Source organism: Lepisosteus platostomus, chromosome 4, assembly GCF_059453375.1.
Source record: "Lepisosteus platostomus isolate fLepPlt1 chromosome 4, fLepPlt1.hap1, whole genome shotgun sequence".
Taxonomy (NCBI): domain Eukaryota; kingdom Metazoa; phylum Chordata; class Actinopteri; order Semionotiformes; family Lepisosteidae; genus Lepisosteus; species Lepisosteus platostomus.
In genome coordinates, this window is record NC_142614.1 from 27,271,297 (window position 1) to 27,288,517 (window position 17,221).

At 39.8% G+C, this 17,221-nt stretch overlaps 1 protein-coding gene across 1 annotated transcript; it reads right to left on the bottom strand.

Moving 5' to 3' along the window:
• Nucleotides 1–7: 7 nt before the first annotated feature.
• On the bottom strand, nucleotides 8–16,356 carry trim23 (tripartite motif containing 23). The gene is made up of 11 exons (XM_088629287.1): nucleotides 16,054–16,356; nucleotides 10,812–10,974; nucleotides 10,029–10,150; nucleotides 8,284–8,562; nucleotides 7,690–7,872; nucleotides 7,367–7,582; nucleotides 6,549–6,683; nucleotides 6,111–6,240; nucleotides 5,403–5,513; nucleotides 4,095–4,219; nucleotides 8–2,607 (listed from the first exon to the last, which is right to left on the bottom strand). The coding sequence occupies exons 1-11, from the start codon at nucleotides 16,147–16,149 to the stop codon at nucleotides 2,428–2,430; spliced, it is 1,740 nt and encodes a 579-aa protein (XP_088485413.1). The 5' UTR covers nucleotides 16,150–16,356; the 3' UTR covers nucleotides 8–2,427.
• Between the last annotated feature and the right edge of the window lie 865 nt (nucleotides 16,357–17,221).

Here is a 17,221-nt window from a genome sequence, read left to right on the forward strand (position 1 = left end):
AACTCTATTATGTCCACAAGGTGGTTTTTATTTCAACAGCAGAAAACGAATTCACATTATTGAATGTTATACAAAAGCATTTCTCAATACACACTTCACTCAAGTTACAAATGTTCTTGTTTAGATGTGTACTCTGTTTTTATGGGTTTACAAAGTAATGCCATGTATTATTTTCCACTAATCCACAGCAATAATGGTTAACCTGTAGGATAGTTACTAAATGAATCAAATTCAGACATGCTTTTTCAATAGGTACAAGTAGTAAACTTACATTAAGATGTTAAATGATGAAGATAGTGTTAAGATGAACCTACATGTTCTTTGAATTTCTCAGGAAAAGCACAATGATGGTACCTTGGTGTGGTACAATAAAAAAATGCAATGTAATGTTTCATAGACCAAACCCAGAGTGAAAACTAGACATTTCTGCAAAGTAAATCTTAGATGATGTGTAACATCAGTCCATGTTGCACTATAATTAAACAGGATGTACTTGAAATATAGCATTTTTTACAGCAGTTGGTCAGTTATGGATAACTGTAGAAAATAACTTTCTGCAAAACAAAAGCTCCAAGCTTTTAGTAAAGATTTCAGAAAAATCTTCTACACTTTCTACCAGCTACACGTACTACTGTATTCCATCACTGTTCAAATCCAGTGAAAAGTAGATTATCTTTCTTGTGAAGTTTTTTTAATTCTTTAATTTCTTAAGTGCTGTCCTATAGATGGGTTTTGCCTGAATCTGGGATCAGTTTAAGAGTGATGCCCAACAAGTCTTTAAAATTGCAACTCGGAAATGGGCTAAAGGGTGCATTAAATCTGGGTGTTCTTTTTACATAACTACACATGCAGATAACTTATAAAATAAGAATTATATTTCCTTTTAATGGAAATAATGTTCATCAGTCAGAAATATCAGGCAGTTACTTCCCTGCTCCACATGCAAGGCTGATTTGGATACTGGTCACCTAGCAGTCTTCATTACAGCAAAACTTTTGTCTGCAGCCCTTGATGGGAAACTGGATGATCACTTTCAAGCATTTCAAGTACACATCACAGAGCTGAAGTCACTAATCACATTTGTCCCCATGTAGTAATCAGTGACTCAAAATACTTTTCAGCCACTGAAGGATACAAAACAAGATATCTCAGGGTGTTTACAGCATAAATTTCCATGGTGTTCCTCAACATCTTCTGGTGGCTGGAAGTGGTGAATCATATAATCATGGCAATGCCTGAATGCATTGGATAGTCCAAGAACAACTGTAGGCAAATACTTAAATACTAGGCATCACATCAATTTTTTGCCCTGAATACATATGAATATCAAATGAAGATGATCTATTAATATGGAAGGAATACCATTTTTGAGAAACACCATCCAGAACTAAGATTCTGGAGCAGTCTTGTTCTGCTTATGCAGGATGTGCTACTAATGGAGTAGTTTATACAGCAGTTGGCAAACAACGTAGAATACCACATTCTGCAGATGAGAAGCTGCTACTATGAATCTCCAAATCCCCAGCATCTTATTTCTTTCTTCCTCCTTTCTATGTTTCAGCCTTATAGGATGAATGAACAGACGACAGGTGCACCCACTGCACCTCTACTGAATCCTCCCCTCAAAACAGGAGATGGAATAACTTTTATAAACATCATTAACCCAGGTCATAGCCATAAGGTTCCTTAACTGACCATGATTTAAACATAAGTAATCCAATTTACAAAGAGAGGTTTTAAGAAGATAGTCTTTTAGACTTCTTGCTAGCTGGACAACAGATACTACTGCATTCCACCTACTAGTTGAATTCTATCCAGTTAAATCTATAGCATCTTCCAAAGCAAAAGCAAGGAAACAAAACTGTATTGATGAACCAAATCCATGATATGTTAGCAGGGGACTGTTCAGAATCACTAGCAAAACTGGGAGGTCTTGAACAGGACTTTAGAATAGTCCACTAGACAATTTCAGAAATAGACCAATTTCATTAGACCTCCCCTTTTCATCAACAGGAAGACCCCCATGAACAATAAAGGGGGCACAATGTGGGACTAAAAGGATACTGCGTGTATACCAGCAGGCCTGAGACTTCAATTTAACACCATTAGGTTGACATGTTTATCAACATCAAAGGGAAAGCTGAGACAAAAAATTGACCTTTTACAAATAGTCTGTTGGAAGCAGTGGGAAGAACTCTCATCTACAGCTCATGGGCCAATGAGCCACCAGGTGTCACAGAGCAGATCCTCTCAGGGAGGAGATGCTATAGGAACCCCCCCCCCCAACTCTCTTTCCCACAGCCTTGCCGTGTAACAGAACGCAAACCGATAAGGGTAACAATGAGTTAGCGGTGGGGTGTTACAGAATGTGAATCAAATCGTCAAGGGAAACCGGTGGAGAGGGGCGGGCCCAGCCTCGGAAGGAGCTCAGGCCACATCCAGCACCCCCGCGGCCACCAGCTGCCGGGACAGCCAGTCCAGGCCCTCGTGCAGCCCCGTCCCGCTCCGAGCGTCGCAGCCCTGGATGTGCCAGCTGCGGCCACAGCACAGCTTGTGCAAGCTCAGCAGTTCCGTCATCTCCTCCACGGAGACCGCGCCGGCCACGTCCTGGGGGACCGGGAGGACACATTTCAGCGCAAAGATCAGTCAATCAACCAATCTTCAAAACGCAGACTTACTCCTAAATCTCGGAATGCAATACTTCCAGCGGATGATCCAAGGTTTACCTTATAGTCAGCCATTCAGTAAGCAATATTAGTTTAAAAATGAAAATAAACTATTTCTCCTTACCAAAGGTGTTAGGGTCCATTAGATAACTATTACTTTGAAATAATATGAAGGCAGGGTTGTAGTGGAACCTCAAAAATATATATTTACAAATATTACCCTATACAATCAATATACAGTTCTGTTCAATCACAGGTGTTACAGGTATCTAGTAATACATACAAAGAGGGTTAAAAAGCTAATACATAAGATGGCATAAGAAGCATTTAAATGCAATATTTACAGATGCAAATGGGCAATCACTGTATTCTGGAGAGATAAGGGAAAGGAGACACCATTATTACACCAGTAGTAACAATAGTATCTAGTTCATTACTAAACAAAATTAAAAGAAGACTATTGTTTCTAAAATGAGCAGTTGGACCCAAAGGGGAAATCTGTGTTAGGACCCCTACAGCTAATTTATATCAATGATCTTGATTCTAGTTAGTAAACCTGTCATGTTTTACAGACAGTACTGAAATAGAAGGATTAGCAAGCACTGTAGATGCTACAAAGGAAATTTGAAAAGACTTTCAAAAGCTAAGGCTGAAAAACACTTGGAAGAGGACTAGTGCAGAGTGTTAGATGAATGTAGCACAGAAAAATTACAGATTTGAAGAGACCTGTGTTTATGTAAAAACACCATTATCATCTTCTAGACAACGCAGGGAAAGAAGAAAGGCAATACAGGATTTTAATAACAATGTTAGGCCATACAGTTACAAACACTGGGTTGAACTGAACGCATGTTATGTAATAGGAGTATAATGTACTAAATTAATTCATAAAGGTAAATCTCAATGCACTCACTATCCTTAATGCTATGAAATTCTGTTCATTATTTTCATTATTCACATCCAAATCACCAGCCTCTCTACAATAAGTTTACTATGATTACTTTACATACACAACAGTAACCCTCCTTTTGAGCTAGAAGATCACTGCCAAAGCCAACTTCCTAACATAATGACAAATATTCCACTACATATAATACGTATTCTACATCAAAGATACAGCTACACCTCTGATCCTGATTACACTTATTACATTTAACTATAATAAAACAATTATACATCTAAATAATTAGACTAAACAGAAAACGGCAACTTGAAGGTTTTTAAGCAAGTCCCTGTGCACTTTCTCCAACAGTGTGAGCACACTTTGAGTAAAATAGGCAGAAAATGCAGTGATAGTTTGGCGCTCACTGCTCTAACATTTTAGAAGAGCAGTTAGCTGTATGGACAAGCAAATGATGACCCATTATGGGCGTCATACATGTCACTTCAAGACATGCAGTGCCTTTAGAAAATACTGTAAATACGTACCTGTTTATTGGCGAATATGAGAAGCAGCGCGTCTCGCAGTTCTTTTTCCGTCAGCAGCTTGGCCAGCTCACTGTGGGACTCCATCAGCCTGTCTCTGTGACAGCTGTCAATAACAAACACCACCGCTGGGAACACAAAAGTGGTACACTTTTAGACAATTAGGGTCTAACTCCATGATTGCATGATCTTCTAAAGGGTTTACATCAAAATAAAAGCCCCTTTTCTTCTGGCACATCCGAGCTATGAGGGATCCGTATGGTCCAGTGACTGTTTTGTCACGTCAAGTGGAAACCGGTCCATGAAACTGAAACAACTCTGGTTTGTCAGTGCAAGTGGAAAAGGGGTATTAAATAAGAACAACATTCATATAACAGGTTCAGAAAAAAACCTCAAACTCCCAGTGGAAGAGAAAAAGTTAACCAGAAACCATTCTATTTAGTAACATTAGGGTTTTAAAAGGAACATGCTTTTTATGTAATTGATCATTTTCCAAAGAATCCCCAACTGCAAATCTAAGACACAGCTGTTATAAGACATTCTTGAAAAATAACATTGGAAGGCCAGATAAAGGCTTGGATGCTCATGGAAAAGAACCTGTGATGTATGATCATCTCAGGCCACTCTCCAAGCTCCTCACATCTTTCACCTGCAAACCCCCCTTCCTCTGTCACAAAAACCTCAAAACACTAAAAGATAAAGTGCTCCCCTATGAAAGACACAGTTCTCAGTGATTCTTTAAGAAAAATATTTCTCAATGAGAGGTGTACTTGTCTATGACCACCTTCATGAATGTACAGTATTGAGGAGCAACAGGGTGACTAAAGACTTTAAAGACTCAACCATAAGATCAGGCTTTTAAACAAAGATTTACTATACATTTACCCCAGCAGTATGGCTTTCATTTGCAATGCACTACTGAATTAAAAAAGTCTACCAAGAGAGCACGGTTATCCTCAGCTGACTGGGCAATGGAAGAGATGACAATTCATACTTTGAAATTGCTCCTGGGCAAGAGGAAATTTACCCAATATTATATCCTGAGTAGAGTGAGAACATCTTGTCCTGTTGTCTCATCTATAATGGATCACGAAATCAGCCTGTGGGTATGACCTGCATTTCCATATTCAATAACTGACATAAAAAGGTATTTGGTCAGAAGTGGCCTATTCATCTTGTTTGGAAGTTTAAGACCTGGTAATATATCAAGATAGACAACTCCCACACCAGATCATGAATTTAATTTTAATCCAAATTTGAAAATCAAATATTGGACATATTCTGAATTAATATTTGGATTCTGATGCATACCTTGTGTGTTTAGATAATAATGTTTCCAAAGCGGCCTCAATTTATGTTTGCCACCTACATCCCAAATAGTAAACTTTAGGTTTTTGTATTCCACTGTTTCCACATTGAAACCTAGAAAACAAAGAGTGATATGGTTAAAGGTCACCTGAACAATAACTCCACTGAACGACTATGCAGTCTACCTTTAGGTTTGGTTTCACTGTGTTTTTTTTTTTAAGAGCTGGCTCTGATAGAAGTCTTACCCATCAACTACTTAAAGTAGAGCAACTTTAAGACAGGGTATGTGCATGTGTATATACATAAAGATTTAATAGAATGGGTATAATACAAGGTGTTACACCTTGTGTGTGTAAAACCACAAATTGGGTCTTACAGGCCTTCAAAATAATCATTTTTCTTGACTGTTTTAAAAGATATCACCAAAAGCAAGCTAAGGTCATCAAGGTAGGGGTGGAATAAAATCTTACATCACCCCTTAGTTTAAACATTAACAGGTATTACTGGACGGGCTAGGTTAGTTTTTACATGTTCCTCTTTCATTTTAATACCATACTGATTGGACTGGAAACCATTTTTAATAGTGAAATATTTTACAGAAAACAAAAATGTTTACCCATTTCAGATATGGATTCCTGCAATGAAAATAAAGCAGACTGTGCATAAACAAACTTCAGGTTTAGTTGTACAGATATCCTGCATAAGTTTTACCTATTGTTGGAATGGGCTGCATGAACTCATCCTGCTTTAGTTTAAAAAGAATCGTGGTTTTTCCTGCCCCATCCAGCCCTAACGTCACAACGCGAATCTCCATTTTTGGGCCTATGTGCACCCTGTTATCCTGAAGAGAAGGGTAACAAAAAGTAAGACTCAGGAAAGAGAAAAACATTTGAAGTATAGCTGTTGTTAGCACAAAAAGGGAAGCTTCACAAAATATTTTAAGAAGTGAAATATTCAAAATATGCTTTAATTCTATTGGACTTTCCTAAAACTATACAGTATATTCATTCTAATGTTTTTTGTTTTACAAAATTACATAGGAGATCAGATACTGCTGAACAGAAGTTAGTTTTGAAACAGATCAAATTATGTGTAATAGGAAGCACACCAAGATCAGGGGAGCTGCAACAAATACTGTCCTCACTTTACCTTGGTGAAGGTGACCGGAATACTGGCGTCAAGCTGAATATGATCAGCAAGCTCTGTGAATTGCTGCTGTTGTTTCTGGAGTGTTTCTAGTAGTCTTGTGATCTCTTGTTTTGCCAAAACAACTCTGCAATCATCCTGTACAATGTAGAAAACAACAATAATAAGGCAAATTCACCTTCAACCATGCCATATTTCTTAACATCTAGAGTCCTGCTCTATTGAAATGGTTCCTCGATATTAAACGTGAGGAATTTGATTTTTAAAACTCCTCTGAGACCACGGTGGTTTCCAGTCTTTTTCCAGCCAAGGTCCAGCTAGTTTTGATCCCTGCATTTCATAAACTACTTCCTACAGCAACCACATTAAAGAAAAAAAGGTATTTCTGGCATTTCTATTTCTACTTTTTAATAATAATTCTGCATCTTACACAGATGGGCAGTCAAACCAATAAAACAAAAACCATTGATGCGATAAATAGCTTTCTAAACACTTTCCTCAGAGTTTATGCATTCCAGAAGGAAAAAGTGTAAAAGATCCGTCATGCCAGGATCACTTCCTACATGAAAGTTTAAACCAGCACTTGTACGAGTGACGAGTGAAGCTCTGCCCCCATCAGGTTTAGCACACGGCTACTCACAGGTACCCACAAATTCAGAGGACCTCGCCACGTGCCTCCCTGATAGCCAACACTACACAAGTCCTCACTGTAATGAATGCAGCTCTGTTCCATTTCCACTCACAGGCAACCTTCACAGCCACTCAGTGCAACTCTCCAGACATTTTCTTTCCTTCCTTTCCTTTCGTTGACGTTGCCATACCTGTTGCAATGTCTTCTCACAGTGCAGGCAGGCAGTGGAGACCTGCGACAGCAATATGGTCATGTCTTCCTGCTGCTGACGAAGCCAGATGAGTTTTTCTCGCACATGGGCGTCAACCACACTTAGGGCCATCTCCTCCTGGCGGCACAGTGTCTCATGCAGGTCCGCAAAGTAAGCTCGGACACAAGAACGTGCACTTTCAGCCGTACCAGGCACCTGGACGGACAGGAAGGAAGGAAGAAATGCAAGAAGGCTATTCAAGTACTGACTTGGTCAGGCCTCAACAGTTCTTTGCAGAGAAAGTGCCATTCGATCTTCCTTACATGTTCTGTGTGAGCCATGCCGATGCCATCTTCCACAATCTGTTCTCCCCCCTCGATCTGCTGCACAATGCCCACCAGTTTCCGGGAATACTCCGAGATCTCCTCGGTAAAAGTACGAATGCAGTGAGCCATGTCCAGAATGGAAGCACGGATCTGATTTGCTTCGGCTTCCAACACTGCATGCTGAAAGTGTGGGGGAAAAAAAAAATACCGCATGATTTGAAAAGGACTGGATGTTGGTATCTTCTTACCTTAAGAAACAGGAGTAAATTAGCAACTTCAAATCACACGTAGAGCCAAAACTGTCTATTACCATACCCCAACAGACACAATCATAAGCTAAACATCATGCATTCAAAAATGGAAAAATGCAACACACACTAAAGAGTTTTAGAAAAGCCTGTGCCTGACGTTCATTAATTCTCACACCTCAATTCAGGAAACTTTCATCAAATCAAGATGTTAATCACACAGCTGAACGGAACATTACTCAGACTTCAGAGTAAATTACAGCTGTGACAGTCAACACTGTGTGACAAGAGGCTATCCAAAGCAGCAGCAGCAGTCTAGCTGCTGTGGATTGTGATGACTTACCTTGTGGCCTTGGTGCTTCCCGTACTCTTTGCACACACAGCACATGAGTGGGCCTGGCTGACAGGCATCTTCCAGGCAGACAAACTCAATGGCATGCACCTGGTGCTGGAGACACAGAGTCTTCTCGTGGGGCTTGTCGGCAAGGGGGACGCGTCTGTGCTTGGCTAGGGTGCGAGTGGAGTGCGTGAGCTGGGAGCAGTCTGCACACAGGTGAGTGGCACACACAGTGCAGTACATGGACGCAATGTGATTCTCGTCCTCGTCACAGCGGATGATGCGCTTGGAAAGAAGGGAAGGTAAAGCGCGTTGGAGTTGGCCAAAAAGCACATATCAACACCAGCAACACCAAAGATGATTATTTCTTTGTAAAATTATGTTTAAACGTGTTATGCCTTTGCTTTATATTAACAAAACAGGCTTTCCTCAAAGCAAAGATAAAGGCTTTTTTAACAAAGAAGGGGTTTGAAATGCACTAACTTAATGTGTGTTTTACTACCCATTTCTAATTAAAACAGATGCAATATAATTTACAATTTTGGAAAATTAAAATAAAATGCATTCTAGTTAGCCAAAATCAAAGGCAAATTCTATGGAGAACATTTACTTTGAACAAATGCTAATCTTCATTTCCTGGAATTTGTCACAGGGGTGGACAAAAAAAACACCAATATGAAGTCTTTTAATTGGGTGTTGGGCCACCAAGTGCGGGCCAGAACAAACTGTATGCTCTGTGGCAGAGAGAGAGAGGCAAACAACTCATTCCTGGATGGAGGAGGTGGAAAACCGTTTCAGGCATCCTTTCAGAATATTTCATAAATACTCGACTGGGTTCAGATGTCATGACCTTCTTTGTCACCAGATATGTATACATCACCATCATGCTCATGAAACCACTGGGCAACCATACGCTCTGTGGATGAGTGCACTGTCATCCTGGAAGATACCTATCCCAGCAGACAACAATTGCTGTAACATGGGATGAAGATGATCACTTAGTACCATTCATTTGTCGAGAATAGAGTGAAGGATGAATCATCTGACAATATCACATTTCTCCACAGCTCTGTTTTCTGTTGCCTGTTCTCTTTGCTCCACTGAAAATGCAAACGTGCATTACCAGCTGTGATGAGTGGTTTATACTGTACACTGCCACCCGACTATTCCATCTCACTCTCTGGGGCTCTAGGTGGACTGTGCTTGATTAAACTGGCTATCCATGCTCCAGGTTGAAATTATCCACATTTGCTCGGCAGTTTGGCTCACACTTCGAATCAATGCACAGACATCACGGTCCTGGAGTATGAGCTCCTGCCCAAAGTTTCCTTTTCCTTATGTCTTTCTCTCAGTCACTTGGCCACTGTAGGTCCTGCCAAATGCACCGTACAAATCACCCCTGCTTGAAAGTCAGTGAGGTCTCCTCTTGCTGCCATGCTAGCTAGAATTATAGGCAACCAGGTCTCTCCAACATTTTTATGCAGGACACTAAAGCATTCTAGGATGTTATTTGCTTAATTAATGCATGAGCCACACCAGTGTAGAAGCCCTAGCTTCAATATACTTGGTCTTCCATGTTTACCCAGGTATTTCCATTTTGTGTCCACTATCTGTACCTAAAGCATTGTGCATTGTATAAACTCAATGTTACCAGATCATAAGGCACAAAATAAAGCCTGAGAGATAGCCACAATGCCACACTCAGGAGTTTAACACTACTGAGAATGCCCAGTGAACAGACTGTCTTCTACCTCCCCAGCTCCTCCTAAGGCGTCTTCTGACATGCCTGACTGGTTAGAGGCCCCATGCTGCAGTCTCTCAAGGAGCTCAAGCAGAGCAAAGTTCTTCTTCAGTCCCCAGACTCCAGAATCCCCTAAACAAACATACACATTCAAAACTGTCATATTACCACAGAAAGTCCACATCCCAGGATGTTGCACAATTGTTAGAATCAAATTATCAAAACAAATTCAAGAAATTGATTCTGCGACCTGTAAATTATGCAAGCTTCTTTATGTTCTTATTTCTCATGCAAAATAAAAATGTTTCTTGTATCAGTTCTGTGTTCATCTTCATTTAGACATATCCAAGGTTGTTTTAGACCAGTGCCACTACACTGCATGTAAACCCCTAGAACTTCACATATATCACCCAGGATACAGAAGAAAACTCCAATCTCATTAAATGTTAGCAGTCAGTCTTAAACCCAAAATACCAAAATACCACGATGATAATGACTGTTTCTGTAACAGAATTTCCAATCTATAAAGGATTTTAAATGGCATTCTAGATGCTTCTTATTTTAGAATTTTATAACATGGGTCCCTATGAATACCAATTCAGCTTTTTTTCTCCATTTTTCTCCGTTTGTTTTTGTGTCCTCCAAAACACAAAAAAACAAACTCCAGTTTATTAAGTTAGTGAATTATAATTAGACAGTCATATGCCCCAGCTGATGCGAATTTAGCCACAGGAAGCAATATCCAAGTCATGGCCTTGTCATCTCCATGGAAACTACCCAGCCCAGAGCTCACCCAGCTCGGTGACCTGTCTGTCGAAGGGGCAGCGGATGGCCCTGCCGTGCAAGGGCAGGCGGGTGAGGCAGTCGTGGCAAACCGTGTGGCCACACAGTAGCAGCCGGGGGACTTTATCCCCTTGCAGGGAGAAAACGTCTTCGCACACTCCACATTCCAGCACCTGGAAGCACACAACAATCCACATGAGAAGCGACATCCAGCCAATATCCCAGGCAACGCAACCAGACCGACATACCGGGAGCTTAACAGCTGAACAGCAGCTTGCGGCCACAGATCTCCTGGGCAGCACACAATAACTATCAGCTCAGACATCTCAGAGAAACATAACTTAGGCTCCGATTTAAGATTCACTCTGGCATAGGCTGGGACAGTGCAATCAATGTATTTGAATGTAATTCACAGAAATGAAGTCTCACACTGAATACCTTTGAATCCAAATACAAAAGCCAAATGGAGCTCGACTAGCCAATCAGGGTGATCAGCCAGCAGCTATATCACCCTGCAACCCACTGAAGCTCAGCAGGTGTGACCCTACCTGGATGGGAGACCTCCTGGGAAAAGCTAGTGTTGCTGCTGGAAGAGGTGTTAGTGTGGCCAGTCGGGGAGGGGGCGCCCTCTAGACTGTGTGGGTCCTAATGTCCCAGTATAGCGATTGAGACACTATTGTGTAAAAAAGGCACCGTCCTTCAGATGAGACTTTAAAAAAAAAGAGATTCTGACTCTGCTGTCATTAAAAATCCCAGGGTGTTTCTCATAAAGAGTAGGGGTGTTAACCCTGCTGTCCTGGGTAGGAGGCCCCGTATTGGCCTCCTACTCCGTTCTCCTCCCTGCTTACAGCTGGTGCGTGGGAAGCATACTGGCGCACTATGGCTGCCGTCGCATCACCCAGGTGGGTGATGCACATTGGGGGTGGTGTAAAGCCCTTTAAGTGGAGGGTCTAGGAAAGTGCCAAATAATTGTATTATTTCTATTTATTTGTCAGAAATATAAAATTTTCTATAAATATATCAAATAGGTTAGTATTACTATTAGAAGTACAGTGTACTGAAGCTGTACAGCACCTTGTACTAGTGGCTGCCGTGCTTCCCTGGAGCAGTTACTAACATTCTTTTTTAATTTCTTTGGAGCTCATATTTTATTAGTTTTCTATGTATTCTACTGTAATATTATAGGACTGACTGCATCAAATCCTCCAAGTTAACGGACTGCCAGACCCATAAAACAGTACAGGGATTTTTTTACAGACATCTGAGTCCGAGGGGGGGCACAGTGGTGCAACGGTCAGCATTACTGGCTCAAAGCACTTGGGCCCTGGGTTCAGTTGCTAGGGTGCTATCTGAGTAGAGTATGGACAGTATGTTATCCCCATGTTCACTTAGATTTCCTCCCACAGTACAAAGACATACTGGTTGGTTGGGTTCTGGGAAAACTGGTGTGAGCGGGTATGTGTGTGTGTGTCCTGTGATGGACTGGTGTCCCATCAAGGTGTACCCTGCCTTGGGTCTGTTGCTTGCCGAGACAGGTTTCGGCTCCCCCGGGGACCCTGTCCTGCATAAAGCGGTTAGAAAATGGAAGGTTGGATAGATTTTAGACAGAGAAATTAATTACTGAACAATATGTCAATAAACTATTTATAAACTGAAAGTTGTTTGAGGTTGACCACTGAACAGACTGGCTGATCCGGTATAAAGCACTAAACATTGCAGGAAGGTCCTGAAACCAGAACAAACACCTACTGTACAGTAACATGCAATTCAGGCCCAATTTCAGGGTTTGTTTTTAATATAAATAAAAGTGTAAGTTGTGCACAATAACTCAGTTTTGCAAACTTATTATGAGCATTTTGCTTCCATATGCTGATAATATCTGAGATTACCTACAACAGGTGAAAACATTTCCATGCACACTGTTTTTTATGTTATAATTAAGGTTGCCCCATGGCCCAATAATCCCAGCTAACTTTGAGACAGAGCAGGACATTAAAGTTCCCCTGAAACTAAACTGCTTAACTCCCTTAACTTTTACTGCAGCTTAAACACCACATTTGGTCTGAAAATAAAATAGATCTCTATGAACATGGAAAAATAAAAAAGTATCTAGAGCCTGGAATTTTAATTTTACAATTTACCTCACTCATTTGCATGTATTCATTCCTAAACGATGCAACTTACCTATCTAATGTATTCTTCTGTAAAACAAACTGTGCATCTGATTACATATTTGTTCTGCAGGACAGTAGGATAAAAACAATGCAGAGGACAGCTGTTTAATAAGGATGATGGCAAATTGATGGGTTGAGAACAATTAAGCGAAAAAATACTCAATAATTACGTACAGAACTGCTGCCCCCACAAGTAACTGAAAAAGCTTTGCATTGGTTTCAAAGTAATTTAAACGTTTTGGACTTCTTGTGAACAAAATGTTATTAAGTTTTAACATTGCTTCAATATAAAACAAAGAAATGCGTGTCCCAACACAAAGAAGAAGGACAAAGGGGCATTATCTCACTACCAAACTAAAAAAAAAAAAACAGAAAAAAAGAAAAAAGAAAGGGGCGGATTGAATATATTGTGTAAATTATAAAAAGCCTTTGTCTGGGCCAAGATTTGAGCTCTTGGAGCTCAGCAATGTCATTTAGTTATTTTCAAGAAGGATAATAGCTATTTGGACACTTTCAAGAAGTATATCTACAAATGAACAAAACTCTCCATGATTTAAAAGCAATGCTGCTCTCCACTCAGTCCTGGAAGGGAGATTTTATAGTTGCAGAAAAGAATCAAGATGTTGATGTGCAGGAACTATCATCAAGTAGGAGCAGTCTGGGCATCAGTGGCATGGGAACAACCTCCCACAAAGCCACACATGCATGCCTCTTTTTTCACTTAAAAAGATCTTTTTGGCAAAAAAAAAAGTCAGAATCCAGCAAGTGATGTGGCTTATTGCTTGAACAGTTTTGTGGACCTTTATCTTTATTAGGAAAAATAGAAATAATATCTGAAAATGAGATAAACAAGAGTTTTTCCATGAAAGATGTCTAGAATTGAATATTACTGGGCTAACATGATCAAACACAGCCTGCACTAGCTGAGATGGAATGTCAAGAAGGAGAATTCTGCTTCTACATAGATTGAGACTGACTTCAGCTCCAGCAAAGCTTTAGGAGTATCCAAAAGCCCAAATTTTTCAGCTGTCGAACTTAACCAGGTCTGTGCAGGAGCCAGAGGTACAGTATAGAGGTGTGTAATGACCTTAGAAGCTGGAAGCTCACGTTGTTTTACACTAAGTACAAATTGTTTTATAGGATGTTCACCATACTCATATTGAAGCGGTCTTATCATACATAATAGGAATTTGACTCTAATTTTAGTGAGGCTTTAAACTAAGTTTTAAAACTATTTAATATTTTACCTGAATGTTAAAGTTTTGTTCTTTTCACCCCCAACTCTTAAAATGCAGTTCATTACATCTGTTTAAATCACACGAAAAAGTAAAAGAATAGTCTCCTATTAAAACATTTGGTGTCTTATCATAGAGAATGAGGGTAAAAGAATGGTGTCTTAAAGAAGTCAAATATAGTGAGATACAAGAATGGGAAACATACTGTATGCGTGTAATATATTGAAGGTTTCCAGCAATACACCTATGGAGGAGCAAAGATGACTGAACACAAAATCAATTCACAAAGGCATTTTATTACTAGATGAGGGGGAAAAAAACTATTTTTAACAGTTTTTTTTCACTGAGCACCACATTGAATTCTTGTGCAAATGTTTGAAAGCTTTTACAGGCAGGCAAAGAGAGGAGACAAGGGGACAAACACAGAGGAAATGTCCAGCACGGGGATACTCTCTACATGCGTTCAAGTCTGGGACATTTTGAGGTTTAATGCTACCTGGAAATTCAAAAACATTGGGCAAAAAACTGATGACTCAATACAACCCTTTTCATTTTATGTATTGCACAAGAATGAGCAGTATTCTTATACTGTACCTGATGAAATATATTAACATTAGCATATTTGAGAACAGTCCGTTAGAGTAAAGCAACTTGGATTTAATCAAATTGCGAGCAAAACGAGTTCTGAAGGAGATGTTTGCAATTCCTTATTTACTGCTAAGTATTTGGCTCTATGCTATTTCTGCCAGAAACGTCATGCAAATGCATTTTTACATGGGCATGCTCAAGGAGCAGGTTTAATTTCTGCAAACATAAAAAAATTAGACCATGAAAATTAACTTCATCCCAGTGTGGTTGGGTCATTCATTCACAAATTGTACAACTTTACTAGATTACAGTATTAAGTCAGACTTTCCGTATTTTAGATCTAGATAACTGTAAATTTATTTTTATGTAATGTCGGTATCGATATATTGCTTGTTTGTGGGTAAGCAAGATTCTTCTGTTGCTACTAAAAAGAAAGCTGCACAATTGATATCAGACATCTGATTTAATGATAATAACATTAGAGACACAAAATAATGGATGCAGTTACCAAAAATAAAAACAATTAATTTAGCCATCTGCACGCATAGACTTAAAATCGGGGTTATTCACATTTTTTTATGCAATATTGAAGTAATAAGAAAACTGGCCAATGAAGTGTGTGCGAGACACAAAACTCAATTTTTAAGTGACTACGTCTCGGTCAAATATGTGATCCTAAGTATAACGACAAACAAAAACAATGATTTACATGCGCACAGGAAGTGCAATGTTTCTATATTTTGAAACATGCAATTGTATTCAAGTACAGCCTTTTCTTTGATGCGTACGCCAACGCAGGCGAGCAAGCCTGCTCTAAACGCGCTGGAAATTTCCAGACTTAGTTACAAGTCTAAGCAAGCCAAAGAACGCTTTCCTCTTTGCAACACAGGCTTTTCTGTGCCACACAAATTGCAAGTCCCTTGTCATGAGATCTTGGTCATATTGCACTTACATAACAAATAACGCATGATTAATGTATTTTTCTGAATTAAACTGCAGTGTGCAAACTGAGTTAAAGGGATACGTAAAAGACAATGGGAACATCGCATTTTCAGAGGCTGTCATCAGTACCAGAGAAGCTGGTGCAGCTACATTAGCAACACAGCATCCGAGCCACGACAGCAGCGACCGCCCAACTCGCTCTCTCTCGCCAACTCTGTCAACCACGGTCACCGGCAATGCACCCCTCTCTGCGGGCGTCGCAATAGGCTTTCTTTTTCGGTCACTGACCGTTTTGAGCATCGGCTTCACTCACCTTCACCGTGCCTCCTGCAGCCGCCCGGCCGTGTCGAACACAGCCCTCCATTGCCGCTGCAGATGCCTGCTTGTTTACACCTACAGCAGCAGCCATCCTCGGGCACTACCACCAGCCCAGCCGCCCCTAGGTGGGTCCGATTGCACGCAGGCAGAATGGCATCGAGATAAAAATGCTTATATGTACAGTTATAGGAAAATAAAGACTCAAGTTATAGTTCTAAAATCAGTCTTTTTAATCTCCTCGACATATGTGTGTAAAGTAACAACCGAGTTCCTATTTAAAACTTCCACCTTCCCCCGAATAAGCAAAATGGACGTTCCTGTCAGCTGTTTCCGTCAGCTTCCAGAAAGTTGCAGGTGCGATTGCGCGTTGAAGAGGTTCAGTGAAGGAAGTTTTTGTGCAGCAGAAGAGGAGGCTTTGAAGGCGGAATCTTTGACTTTGAAATAATTTTAAGATTTTTTTAGTCGAGTTTATGTGTTTTTTCTTAAGCATTTTAATTATTTTCAGCCGGAAAATACTGTATTTTATTTCTCCCTTATGTTTAAGAGCCAATTTTCTAGTAATGTGTTTAGGAGTAAGTTTTGATGCAGTAATAATGCAAAAGAAGGGTGAAAGTGTCACAGTGAAAAAAATAAATATACACTTTTATGGTGCACACACTTTTTTCGTTTGAATTCAGAATACATTTTCCCAATAAACAATTTGAATTTTCTTGTATGATTTGATTTGCTCTCTTTAACGTCACTTTTACATTCTCAATTGCCATGTGTACAATGAGCCATTGTAATCCTTATATAATGATATTGCACTTTTTGTAGCTTGGATGTTCTAATGTTAAATTCCGATTTCAAGACCACTTCAACTATATCACACTCCATCTAGCCAGTCAATTGTAATACGGTCTATGGTGATAAGGTCCCTTTGCATTCACCATGAGCATGGTAAACAGCTGTTAAGTCATTAATATACAGTATGTATGCAATATGGAAAAAAGTTATGAAAAGCTAATACCTTTGCAGTTTTTTTTTGTTTCCAAACTTGTAACTTGATTGAAACAGTGCATCATCTCTAAATGAAAGGCGATAACGATTCCTTCAATTATTTTTGCTAATTACATGCTTCTATATTAACATTAAATGAGAGATTGTTCCCTTTTTCATAAGGG